The 12,369-nt window shown below is 42.4% G+C and overlaps 2 protein-coding genes across 3 annotated transcripts in view; one reads left to right on the plus strand and one right to left on the minus strand.

Annotated features, from left to right (window-relative positions):
• The window catches only part of SARC_07445, a gene marked incomplete at its 3' end in the record, with an annotated part of 12,866 nt that extends 5,794 nt beyond the window's left edge, over nucleotides 1-7,072 (plus strand). Inside the window, exons 5-13 of one of the 2 annotated variants that reach the window (XM_014298611.1) lie at nucleotides 289-480; nucleotides 2,328-2,464; nucleotides 2,969-3,119; nucleotides 3,282-3,457; nucleotides 4,043-4,257; nucleotides 4,624-5,114; nucleotides 5,925-6,023; nucleotides 6,444-6,543; nucleotides 6,803-7,072. In XM_014298611.1, the coding sequence (XP_014154086.1) occupies nucleotides 289-480; nucleotides 2,328-2,464; nucleotides 2,969-3,119; nucleotides 3,282-3,457; nucleotides 4,043-4,257; nucleotides 4,624-5,114; nucleotides 5,925-6,023; nucleotides 6,444-6,543; nucleotides 6,803-6,999 (1,758 nt within the window). The remainder of the gene's footprint in view (nucleotides 1-288; nucleotides 481-2,327; nucleotides 2,465-2,968; nucleotides 3,120-3,281; nucleotides 3,458-4,042; nucleotides 4,258-4,623; nucleotides 5,115-5,924; nucleotides 6,024-6,443; nucleotides 6,544-6,802) is intronic. The other variant, XM_014298610.1, reaches the window with a different exon arrangement.
• A 1,236-nt stretch (nucleotides 7,073-8,308) lies between these two features.
• On the minus strand, nucleotides 8,309-11,088 carry SARC_07446 (hypothetical protein; the record flags this gene model as incomplete). The annotated part of the gene is made up of 5 exons (XM_014298612.1): nucleotides 8,309-8,390; nucleotides 8,733-8,919; nucleotides 9,506-9,648; nucleotides 9,872-10,072; nucleotides 10,789-11,088. 5 exons carry the CDS (start codon nucleotides 11,086-11,088, stop codon nucleotides 8,316-8,318), a joined length of 906 nt encoding a protein of 301 aa, XP_014154087.1. The 3' UTR covers nucleotides 8,309-8,315.
• Nucleotides 11,089-12,369: the final 1,281 nt, after the last annotated feature.

Here is a 12,369-nt window from a genome sequence, read left to right on the forward strand (position 1 = left end):
TATATATATATATATATATATATATATATATATATATATATATATATATATATATATATATATATATAATATATATATATATATATATATATATATATATATATATATATATATATATATATATATATATATACTCCTTTGCATCGTTTGGGACAGGTTTGAAAATTGGATCAAATTATTGTATAACAAACTGTATATATTTTCTAATTCCAACTCATGCACGCACCTCCACCAAGCACACCCCATTAACCTTCAACACATGCACAACCCCCCAACACCCTCCCATAGCCCCTCTTCCTCCCAAACCACAGGCCCATTCCGGCGGAGATGCTGCACTACGCAAGAGGAGACACACACTACCTGCTGTACATCTACGACCGCATGCGCATTGAACTGGGCAAACGCAGCCGACAGACCTACAACCTCACGCGCGCCACCTGGAATCGCAGTACAGAGGTCGCGCGCAAGCGCTTTGAGAAGGTGGGTCACAGTAGGGGATAGTAAGAGTGGGTATATATGTGTGTGTGCAAACGAATGTGTGGGCGTGTGTGTATTATATACCAATGGAATAGGAGGGGGTGAAGTCGACAGCTGTGGGGTGCTAGTCATCGTGCCATGGTGTCGTGGTACAGGGGTCGCAAGTAAACAGTTGAGAGTGTAAGATTGAAAAAGGTATATGCATGCATGCAAGTATATATATATATACTCATATAGATGCGTGTATGCATGTATGCAAGCTTTTGTATATATACTCATGTAGATGCATGTAGGCATGTATGCAAGTATATATATATATACACTCATGTAGATGCGTGTATGCATTTATGTAAGTATATATATATATATATATATACATACCCATGTAGATATGCGCAAGCATGAATGAATGGTCAACAAATCTGGGGAAACACAGTCGACATATGTATAACGTCTACTTAAGTGATGTTCAATCACAGCAAATACATACTCGCATGGTTTGCATTAATGTGTAATGTGTGTATCTTTATAGAACAAGTCATGGTTTGTATTAATGTGCGTATCTTTATAGAATAAGAAATAGTTTGTATTAATATGTGTATCTTTGTACATGTGTATTCGTATGTAGCTGGTAGTTGTACATTGAATAAGTGATGGTTTGTTTTAATGTGTGTATCTTTATAGAATAAGCGATTGTTTGTATTAATGTATGTATTTTTATAGAACAAGTGATGGTTTGTATTAATGTGTGTATCTTTATAGAACAGGTGATGGTTTGTATTTATGTGTGTATCTTTATAGAATAAGAAACGGGTTTCTTTGTATTAATGTGTGTATCTTCGTACATATGTATTCGTATGTGGCTGGCAGTTGTACATAGAATAAGTGATGGTTTGTATTGATGTGTGTATCTTTATAGAATAAGTGATGGTTTGTATTAGTGTGTGTATATTTATAGAATGAGTGATGGTTTGTATTAATGTGTTTATATTTATAGAATAAGTTATGGTGTGTATTAATGTGTGTATCTTTGTACATGTGTATTCGTATGTAGCTGGTTGCTGTACATAGAATAAGTGATGGGTTGTATTAATGTGTGTATCTCTGTACATGTGTATTCGTATGAAGCTGGTAGTTGTACATAGAATAAGTGATGGGTTGTATTAATGTGTGTATCTTTGTACATGTGTATTCGTATGTAGCGTATGTAGCTGGTAGTTGTACATAGAATAAGTGATGGGTTGTATTAATGTGTATATCTTTGTACATGTGTATCCGTATGTAGTTGGTAGTTGTACATAGAATAAGTGATGGGTTGCATCAATGTGTGTATCTTTGTACATGTGTATTCATATATAGCTGGTAGTTGTACATGTTGTAGTGGAGTCTCTGTATAGTCTACTCGCTCTATTCATTAGCGTCTGTTCATCAGGCACTTCACTGGGCTGGTCACTCGCTATAGTCATCTGACTTAAAAATACCCTCTCATTAGTTTGTTTTCTCACCACCTTCGCCATCTAATACGTTCTCTCACATGTATGTGTTTTATTGTTATACCTCGTCTTCGTCATTCTCAGTCTGAAACACTGTTATCTCTCACTCTCACTGTAAGTAAGTCTTAGCCTTGTTATCCACACCGTCTCACAATAGTGGGCCCTCTGATATGCTCTCTCACTGTAAGTAAGTCTTAGCCATGTTATCCACACCGTCTTACAATAGTGGGTCCTCTGATATGCTCTCTCACTGTAAGTAAGTCTTAGCCCTGTTATCCACACCGTCTTACAATAGTGAGTCCTCTGATATACCTACCCCTACTAACCTGCGCTGTTGCGTCTACCTCCCACGCATAGACGCTGTGGTCGGAGGATTCTTATGCTCAGCTGCTGCGAAAGTACAACCGCACCTTGGGCGATACTGAGAACAGCATCTTCAAGGCTGTGTTTGACTGGAGGGACTCAGTGGCCAGAGAAGAAGACGAGAGTCCTGCGTAAGTACTACTACGTGCTATATACTGCGTGTGCATGGGTGGGAGGGATGAGAGGCGTTTAGGTTGACATGGTGGGCACACACACGCACACGCACAAACGTAACGAAGACATGCATGAATATACACATACATTCATAATATGCAAAAACAAAAGACACTCACGCACATATTGATATTAACTGTATTGTATCCGTATGTATGCCACGGGTAGCTATATACACGAATGCAACTGACATACCCCCCCTCTCCCCCTATGTCTTGCCTATGCAACTATGTACTGTCTGTGAGTAGTCACACACACACATTGATATTAATTGCCGTGTATCTGTATACACGCAAGCAACTGATAACCCCCTCTCCTCTATGCCTTGCCTATGCAGTTATGTACTGTCTGTGAGTAGTCACACACACACATTGATATTAACTGCCGTGTATCTGTATACATGCAAGCAACTGATAACCCCCTCCCTCTCCCTATATCTTGCCTATGCACACCCTATGCAGCTATGTACTGCCTGTGAGTAGTCTGTTTGCGATCGCCACAGCCAAACCTGTGGGAGCGGCGTCGGTGATGGATGCATGCCGACCACTGCCACCACTTGTGCGGGTCTATGCGCAGGAACTGGCTGTGCTTATCAGAGAAGCGGTGAAGAACGTAAGTATTCGCCTGTGTAGTGCATCTGACTCGAGGTGTTGATCTAAACCGATGTATGTACACACACACACACGCGCATATATATATATATATATATATATATTTATAAATATATCATATATCGGCAATCTGAACACATTTGTCTCGGTCATCTCCTCACAGCCCATGTCAATCAATGCTGCGCCTCAGCCTGCGGAGCAGTCCTTTGGAGTGAGTAGTGCATTGTACAGTGTCATTCAGGACCATCGCAAGAAAAGAGGCGGACGCTTGGCTCTGTTGAATACGGCTGGTATCGCTCCCCCGCCGCGGGCTATCTCTCTGGAAGAACGTGTCAATAGGTACAGTTCCATGGTTTCCGATGGTCTGTATGTATGTATTTGAGGACGTATGTATCAGCATTGTGTATACATATTTACGGGTGCAGTTCTAGTATCGTTGTATATTTAAATATGTATGTATGTATGTACGTATGTATGTATGTATGTATGTATGTGTGTGTGTAGGAATGTATGTATGCAGGTACGCATGTATGCATGTATGCATGTATATATATATATATATATATGACCATCCGGTCACAGGTATAGTGTGAGCTGTGCGCGTGGGCGTGTGTGTACATGCATCATACAAAGTCTTCTAATTCGCTACTTCGATCATAAAAGTTGCCAAAACCTACCGCTGCAAGTGTGGAGGTTTCCATATATCATTGTACCTGCTATATTCAGAACTATCGACCATGTGTGGTGAAGCCCGCGGTTGTATTCATTGTGGCAGTTTCAATGTAAGCTCTACCTAGGACCTCATACAGTCTTACCTCATTCTATCTGTAAAACATAAATATACAATTCAACAACGTACCTACACAATATCACGCACAACCCCAGAATTACATCTTCCTAACCAGTCCCTCACCCGGCAACCAGATGTGACAACGTAACGGCCGCCCACACTTCAGCAACCACAACGACCAAGGCGTCTCGCATCGCCAGTGCTTTTGTAGCGCACGGTGCCAATGCGAAGAATGTAAAGGCGAAGAAAAACGCCCAGTCAAAGGCAAAGAAGGCTGTGGCCTCGAAAGTGGACAACATCATCGCCTCATTTAAAGACCCCTTTGCCGTGTACGTGCCCGATGGCTCAGGTGAGTATGTATATAGTCATGCGATATATATATATATATATTATTATTATTATGTATGTATGTAGCTATGTATGTTTGTGATACCGTCACAGCATGATGTGTTGTAATATGTGGATGCTCCACATGCTCCATATTCAACGGTTTATATACGTAGAGTGCAGTGCGTTATATCCCTAAATATCATTTAATGTCTAAGACTGCTCACTGTTATTTGTCATTTAGTTTCCTATAAGGTGATGAATGCCTGGCGTATTACTTTGCGCAACCAAGCCGGCACCTGCATTCAATCCGAGCTCTTCTTTGAGTTTGGTTGAAGAATACTTTTCTGAAGCATTGCCATTGGGGTTTTTTATCATTGTTGTTTAGGCGACGACATACCAGTAGAGATAACTATTTCAGATACAACTAACGATGGCACGAGCGGCGATTCCGAAGTTCGGGTTGCCATGCCAACGAAGGCCGAGGCGCGTGTGGCGGCGGGCAACGAGGCACTGACACAGGATGTCATATCTGTAGGGAACTACTCACTCAACCCCAAGAAGAAGGAGAAAGGCCCACAGGAAATGAAGGTCTCCGGCAGCACGAAGAAGCCCTGGAACAGGAAGAAAGCCGAACTGCTGAACCAGCAGAAGGTGAACCAGAACGATAAGCCAGGTGCAGGTTTAGCTACCCAGGCACAGGGCTCTGTGAAATATATAGACGTGGACGCTACGGACGGATCACAAGGTGGTGCAGACACCTCGGGTCAGGCGGCTTCCACACATCAGCAACAACAGCAACATGGTGATGGTATGGTACTGTCGGCGATGCCGGGTGGGTCCAGGAGGAAAAAGAAACTGAACAAAGCTGCGAAAAAGGTATGCGACGCTATAGCGTGGGCATGGCGTGTGTGTGCGTAAGGTTGTGGTTGTGGTGGTGTTGGTCTTGTCTATGAGCGACCTGTGTGCAGCGGTACGGTTTGTGATAGAGGAGAGGTGTGTGATGATTTGTGACAGAAGAAAAGTATATGTCCAATATTAGAATGTGTGATGGAGGGGATGCATGTGCGTGTCATCAGAATGTGTGACATATGACGTGTATGGTGTAGCATACAGTATGTGATAGAGGAAAGGTGTGTGTGGTTGGTTGTGTGCACCTGTGTGTCTTGTGTACGGCTGGACGTCCACTTCCTGGGCATTCGGTGGCCCATTCGATTCATTGAGAAGTATGTCTTATTATACGGACATGATGAGATATGTACCAGGGGTACTGTTTAGCCAAGCAGACGTCCATCTACACACGCAAGGTCTGTAACAATGTGCATGTGTTTGCTCCGGTGTGCACATCCATACTATGAACGCCATATGCACCTACTACCCTTGGGTTTTAGGTGTGCACATACTACCCTTGTGCCTTTCATTGGCCCTTGATTCGTAGGGGCACAACTAGCTAAGCTTGCCTTTGTTTACAGATCTCTAACGCCAAGGGTTCACGACAAGGTGTACGACAAGGTGTCAAATAAAAAGACCATACGGAATGTCTGAAACATTAGTCACCCGGGCGAACCTCCTGGGCAATGCTCAGCCGACCTGAAGCCACAACCGCGCAGAATAGCGTACAGCATGTTGTTCAAACATTTTTAACCCGTCGTTAAAACGTTTTTGTATTCACTGGGACCCTATGTACAGGCGTTGGCCTCAAACGACTCAGAAAGTCTCGCTGTGAGTAAGCGCTCGGCTGACGAAGCCGGCATAGCTGCAGCACAGGGCAATGGCAAAGGCAAAAAGGTGTGTTGTGTGTTAAGCAGGCTGTGTGCAACATATGTTATATCATGCAACACTTGTGTAGTACACGTTGATCCTCTCGGTATTGTAAACAGGTGACTAGATGAAAGCATGTTATGGTGTTACTCGATGAAGGCATGTTATGGTGTTGATCGGGTCTCAGGTATACTTCGAGAGGGTCTCCAGTGTTATCTTGTAGTAATGGATACTGCTTCTGCCTCTCTCTACCACCACTCGAACAGTATCCGTCCATCATCTGCGGCCTTTTAGTTTATCGTGTGCTGAGTTGTTAGTACATCTCTTCGCTTTGTGTGCTGTATTCATCTCACGCGTTAGGCTGTCGTATTGGAGCGTAACTATCATTCAGAACCCTCCATTCACAGTGTCTGATGCCACGTTCCCTTTTGTCACGTTTGTTATTAGGCCAAGAAGAGCAACACCCCCACCCTTACAAACAGATCACCCACCGTGTCTAACGGCGAGTTTGTGCCGTTTGACTACTCGGGACAGTCGTCACAGGCCGGTAAGTGTGTGAGAAAATGTGCTGCGTGTGCTATGTGTTGCACTACGAGTGTATGTATGTATGTGTGTGTGCATATGTGCTATGCTATGTGTGCGTGTACTGTGTGTGCATATGTGCTGGGTATGTATCGGTTTAGAATGTACATACTTTTCGTGTGTACAGGCTTACTGTGTGTACGCGTGTTCTGTTTTACTTGAACACTTTCCTCGCATATATATTCCAATTCAGGCTTTTAATACCACTTCCTATCTTCTTACAGACGCACTACCAGGTGCTGAAGACAGTACCATGATCAATGGCAAACGCCAACGACCCAAGAAGCATGAAAAGCGGAAGTTCGATCCATATTCTCAAATCCAAGATCCCGAGTTTAAGAAGGACAATCGTATCACACTAAACCCGAAGTCGGGGCAAAGAAGCATGACCTATAAGTATGACGCCAACAAGAAAAAATAAAGGCAGGGGTTTGACCTATTGTGAAGTGGGGCGTACATATTGCACCGTCGTTCTCGGAGAGATTAAAACACGCCTTGGTGAGATTAACATGTGCCAATTCGAGACATTGAACAAAGTCCTTTATTGAAATATTATTGAACACGAGTATTTGCTTCATTTAACATGAAAATCCGGGGTATATTTAAATGGAATATTAATATTGTACATTTCTGAAACGAACGCGACGACACCACAAGTACGTAGAGTCAATACATACGTATATATATATATATATATATATTGTCACAATATATATGTATATATTGTATATATATATATATATATCTATCTATATCTATCTATCTATATATATATATAAACTGCAACCTTTATTCACATTGATGGATCTGCAGAATACTGTGTGTGCGTATACTCTTTTAAGTATAAATATAGTAGGACTTTTCTTGAGCATAGCTATGTGTTTAAATCAGTAAACACCGAAGCGAGGTCGGGATATAGTAAGCGGTTACTATATAGAATACATGCCCTATTGGTGGAATGGTAGCACATACACGTGATTCCACTGTCCAGTACTTTTCACTCCCACCGTATCGTGGGCGATTGAATAAGATCCAGCATGACCTTTTTTGAAATGAATGAAACGACTGGGTTCTCTGAATGTCCCTAACGGAGAATATAAAACTCTGAGCGTATTTGGCTTGTTTCGCAAGAGCCTGGGAATTCAACCGTTCAAAGGCAAGCATCGATTGACAAAGGGATCTCCATGTCACCACACTAACACTCGACCGAACTCTCGCAAAAACCTCAAAAGACAGGCACAGGCGTATTTAGGGGAAAAGTAATGAGATTTCCTAGGTTAGTCTTTTTGGCACTAATAGATTGGAAAAACCAAGTCAAGTCGTCAAAGAAAAGCCCAAATGGCTCATAATATATTCCATTTGTATAAAGGGCTGGTAGATCAGCACGAGATCTGGAGGGAACTCGTTCAGTGTAAGGTATGGAAGATAGCACTGACTGATCCAAACCTGTGTTTGTATCGGGAATTCACTGGTGAGATGGCTTAACTAGTGCGTGATATCGTGAAAACGTATAAGAGCACAGTAGACTTTATCAGGCGCCACTCGAGTTTTCGCCCCATTCGCATCGACAGCTAGTAATGAGTACACCAACAAGTACAAATAGTTTGCTCACATATTCATTCAGCACCCAGCTCTAAACTACGGGCGACCTGGGCAGCTCCTCAGACCAGCCCCGCTGATATGAACTAGGGCACATGGCTGTGATTGCTTTACTTTATTTAGATTACACTTGAACTTTTACTTCTTTGACTTCCCCGACTTAGTTGGGTTTTTACTCTTACCCTCGAACCCGGCTCGTTTAGGTGGCGGTTTCTGTGCAAAGAAAATAGATTGCAAACAATAGATGAGCAAAATGGGACAAAAAAAAGCATATTTTGAAAAGCATGGATTTCTGCGAAGACCATTGGACATACATATTTATATATAGATATATAAAGTACTGTTGAATTCCATTCGATATGCGAACCACGTCAACAGTTCAAAGCAAGTCCTTTTTGGTCAGCTAGTGCACCTAGACGTGACAGTCCTCCCACCACCATAGCCCAACAATAGACAGTAATCCACTGCCGCTGAAACAACACCCGAAATACCCATGTGGATAGCCCTGGACAGTACATGTATATGCGCTGGGCGAAGAACAGGCGGTGCACATACCTTTGACTTGACCTTCTTGCCCTGGCCCCTTGCTATCTTCTTCTCCTTCTTGGCATCCACCCGCGCCTTCAGGTTGGCGTCTCGCTTCGCTTCGTTACGCTTGATGTTGTGTTTAACGGCCTTGATACTGTCGTTCCATGTCTTCGCGCTCTTCAGCTTCTTCTGTTCCTTCTTCTTTAACGCTTTCCTGTTTTGGTCGGAAGGAACACCACGGGTAAGCATTGTCCGACAATTCACAGTAAATTCGACATAAAGTCATGTACATCGGCCCTACAGCCCAAATTATACGCAGGCGAAATACCGCAGCAAGTGGTTCCTGACAAGAACACGAACACCATTATTACGCTCCAGCAAACTCAGTAAGTGACTATCACCATCACACAAACACACACACACATATATATATATACCTGGACTAAACAACACACCTTGTCCCTCATACACACTCGGCGGGTGAGTATAGCCAATGCACACTCGTATGTGTATATAACCAACACACAAGCCAGAGGATGAAGTGTGAACGGAGATGTTCGAATCTTACTAGTCACAACATAACTCCTCCCTGCTAGAGGTGCACAATCAACCACATTAATACCCTCTACAGATATGTTACATAAGATCAATAGATTTGATCAAAACCAACACGTCCGCAACCAAGGAGTTTAACATCGAGTTTACAGGGGCAAGCAGAACTCAGATGTGTCACACACACACATATATATATATAAATATATATATATACCAAATCACATACACAAACGCCTGACACGTACCTTAACAGAGTAGGGTCGTCTTGTTGCTTAATGCCTTGGGCCATTTCGAGGGCCTTCTTTTGCCGTCTCTTTTCTTCTATGTCTTTCGCTTTGGCGGGATCCGCTTGCTTCAGGTCCTCCATCGCCTTCTTCTCCGACTCAGCCTACGGACCAATGGGATGAGATAGGGATGTCAGTTGGAGAATACGAACGGAAACGACGGTGGCAAGTGAAATGAGGTATAACGCACTACATCTTACGCAGAGATCATTCGTAGATAATATGGACATAAATATGGTTTATATCCGACTTTGCTACGAATCGATCACAAATCCGGCACGCCATCATGCCACAGCACAGTCTACGCCACCTCACACACCCACACACCTTTTCTAGAAGCATCTTCAGATCATTGCTCTTCTTGGCCTTCTTTTTCTTCTCCTTCTCGAGCGCGCTGAAGTCAAACTTGCTATATACAATCTGTTGCGAACTTTTGCCTTCGCCCGTCTCTTCACCACCCGTGGTCATGTGCACGCGACTGGGGCGGTCGGCGGATGGTGCTGTAATGCCCTTCTTCTGGTCCTCGCTCTGTTTATTCGGTTAACGAAATGGTAGTATTTAGTATGTATATTTATACATAAAAATACATACATACATGCATATACGTATACATAAAAGATACATACATACATGCATATATGTATACATGTACATATAATTGAAGGTTGTATGCAGTGGAAGGGCTCGGTTCATCAGCCCAGACGATCGTCTCGGCAAAATAAATGTCACCGAATCCGACCGCATATAACATACGCATGTTCAACACCTGAACAAAATCGCAGTATTGAGTTCTGATCTACACTAGGATACAAAAAATAAAAAATAGAAAAACATATATATATATATATATCAACATTCAGACACAGTTACCACCGGCTAGTATCATCCGCCACACAAACAAACACTTCTCCGGCCTGGAGCTAATATAACTCGAAACGTCATATATACATATACATATATATACATAATACAAGTATAAATGTATCCCTGGTGCATATATAATACAATAATGTATATTTTAAAATACACACATATGCATAATTTAAGTATAAATGTATCCTTGGTGCATATATAATACAATAGTATACATGTACAATACATACATATACATAATATAGGTATAAATGCATCCTGGGTGCATATATAATACAATAGTATACAGTACAATACATACATATACATAATATAAGTATAAATGCATCTTTGGAGCTATATCCGTGCTGAATTGTCTCCACTCCACACACCTTCTTCTTCTTCCGTTGCTCGCGTATCTCCTTCGCCTTGGCCTTGTTATGTGCGTCACTTTTCTCATCATCGTACTTGCGCTTGCTCTGGAACCCAGCCAATCGCGCGGCAAGCCGTTTCTTAAGATCATCTATATTCTGCGCAGGGTTGGCGTTTAACGTCACCCTTCGCTCTACCACGGCCGGGGCTGTCTCTGTATTCGTCTCGTTGGGATCCTCTCTGTCACTGTCGCTGTCACTACCGGCGGCGGCTGCTATTAAGTCCTGTTTGCGTTGCTCTATCACTTCAATCTGGGGCATTGGGTTAGAGTGAGGTCCGTATAAATTAATAACATGGTACTCGGTTACTTCAGCTTGATGCGATAGCACTAGCAGGCACGCACACACACATGAGGTATGACGCCGTTAAACGCGCTCCTACAGTACTTTCTGGGGAGGTTGAAACTGGAGACGACACAGGTACATTGTATGACGTTCTCTCATACAATATTACGGCGCACTAGATACACTTATATATATCTCAATGTACTTATTACGCATTGGCACTCTTGTAATTGCTTTGTTCCCCAATACAGGTCCATATTCGGATACCGATATGCCAATTCAGTATCTAGTGCTTGCATATGCGTGACCCCTCAGCCATTAATACCCCATGAGATCGGACCAGCTACACACCTTCACACTTATACAGTGATAAGTATGTGCACAAGAAGAGAGAAGTGACTCTCATCACGACTGCGTTCTACGCACCTAGCACAATATCATGATGCCATAGGATAAACGCTTAAAAGGAACCAAGCCTATAGGGCGCTCGGGGAGAGATGTGGTCATATTGTGTGAAGGAAGGTGTGCACAGTTCACATGGAGCTATTGCGCATACAGACCACGAACAAACACCCAAAATATACGTCTTCAAGAGAGGGTAGCATCTGTTTACAAAATGAATACTACATTATACATGTGCGATGTGAGAATAGTCCAATACTTACATAGAAACGAGAATGCTATCATGGAGATGCATAAACTTGACATTTGACTTAACAATGAACTTCATAAACAACAAGCGAATATTTCTTGCCATTCATGAAGACACATAGTTCATTCCAACATCACAGGACAAGGGAATCTACTAACAATGGCCATCAATATCATCGACTGTGACCCTAAAACTCTAAAACCCTAAAGAATATATATTATCGACTGTGACATCATAACCAACACAAATACACGCCCGCGAAGGAATGCTAAGACAGGCTCGAGTACAAGCATTACAAGTCCACATCAATACATTAAAGAACGAAGACGATTTTACTCGACGAAAGCTATAATGTTGGCAGACACATACGGGGTTTAAGATGTAACGTTCTTCCTTCTGACAAGTATTTACATACATGCTAATACAAAGTCTGGCGTGTGAGTGTATATAGCCACAGGGTAATGACACAGCTACATGTGTCAAAAACATACAACACATTTGGTTTCTGGAAGTCACACGAAGCTTGTCCACAGCCATACGTGGACTGAACAAGCGATTGTGTAATCACAGAAATGTGCAATATATATATTTATATATATACAAAC

Source organism: Sphaeroforma arctica (assembly GCF_001186125.1).
Source record: "Sphaeroforma arctica JP610 unplaced genomic scaffold supercont1.591, whole genome shotgun sequence".
NCBI classification, from domain to species: domain Eukaryota; class Ichthyosporea; order Ichthyophonida; genus Sphaeroforma; species Sphaeroforma arctica.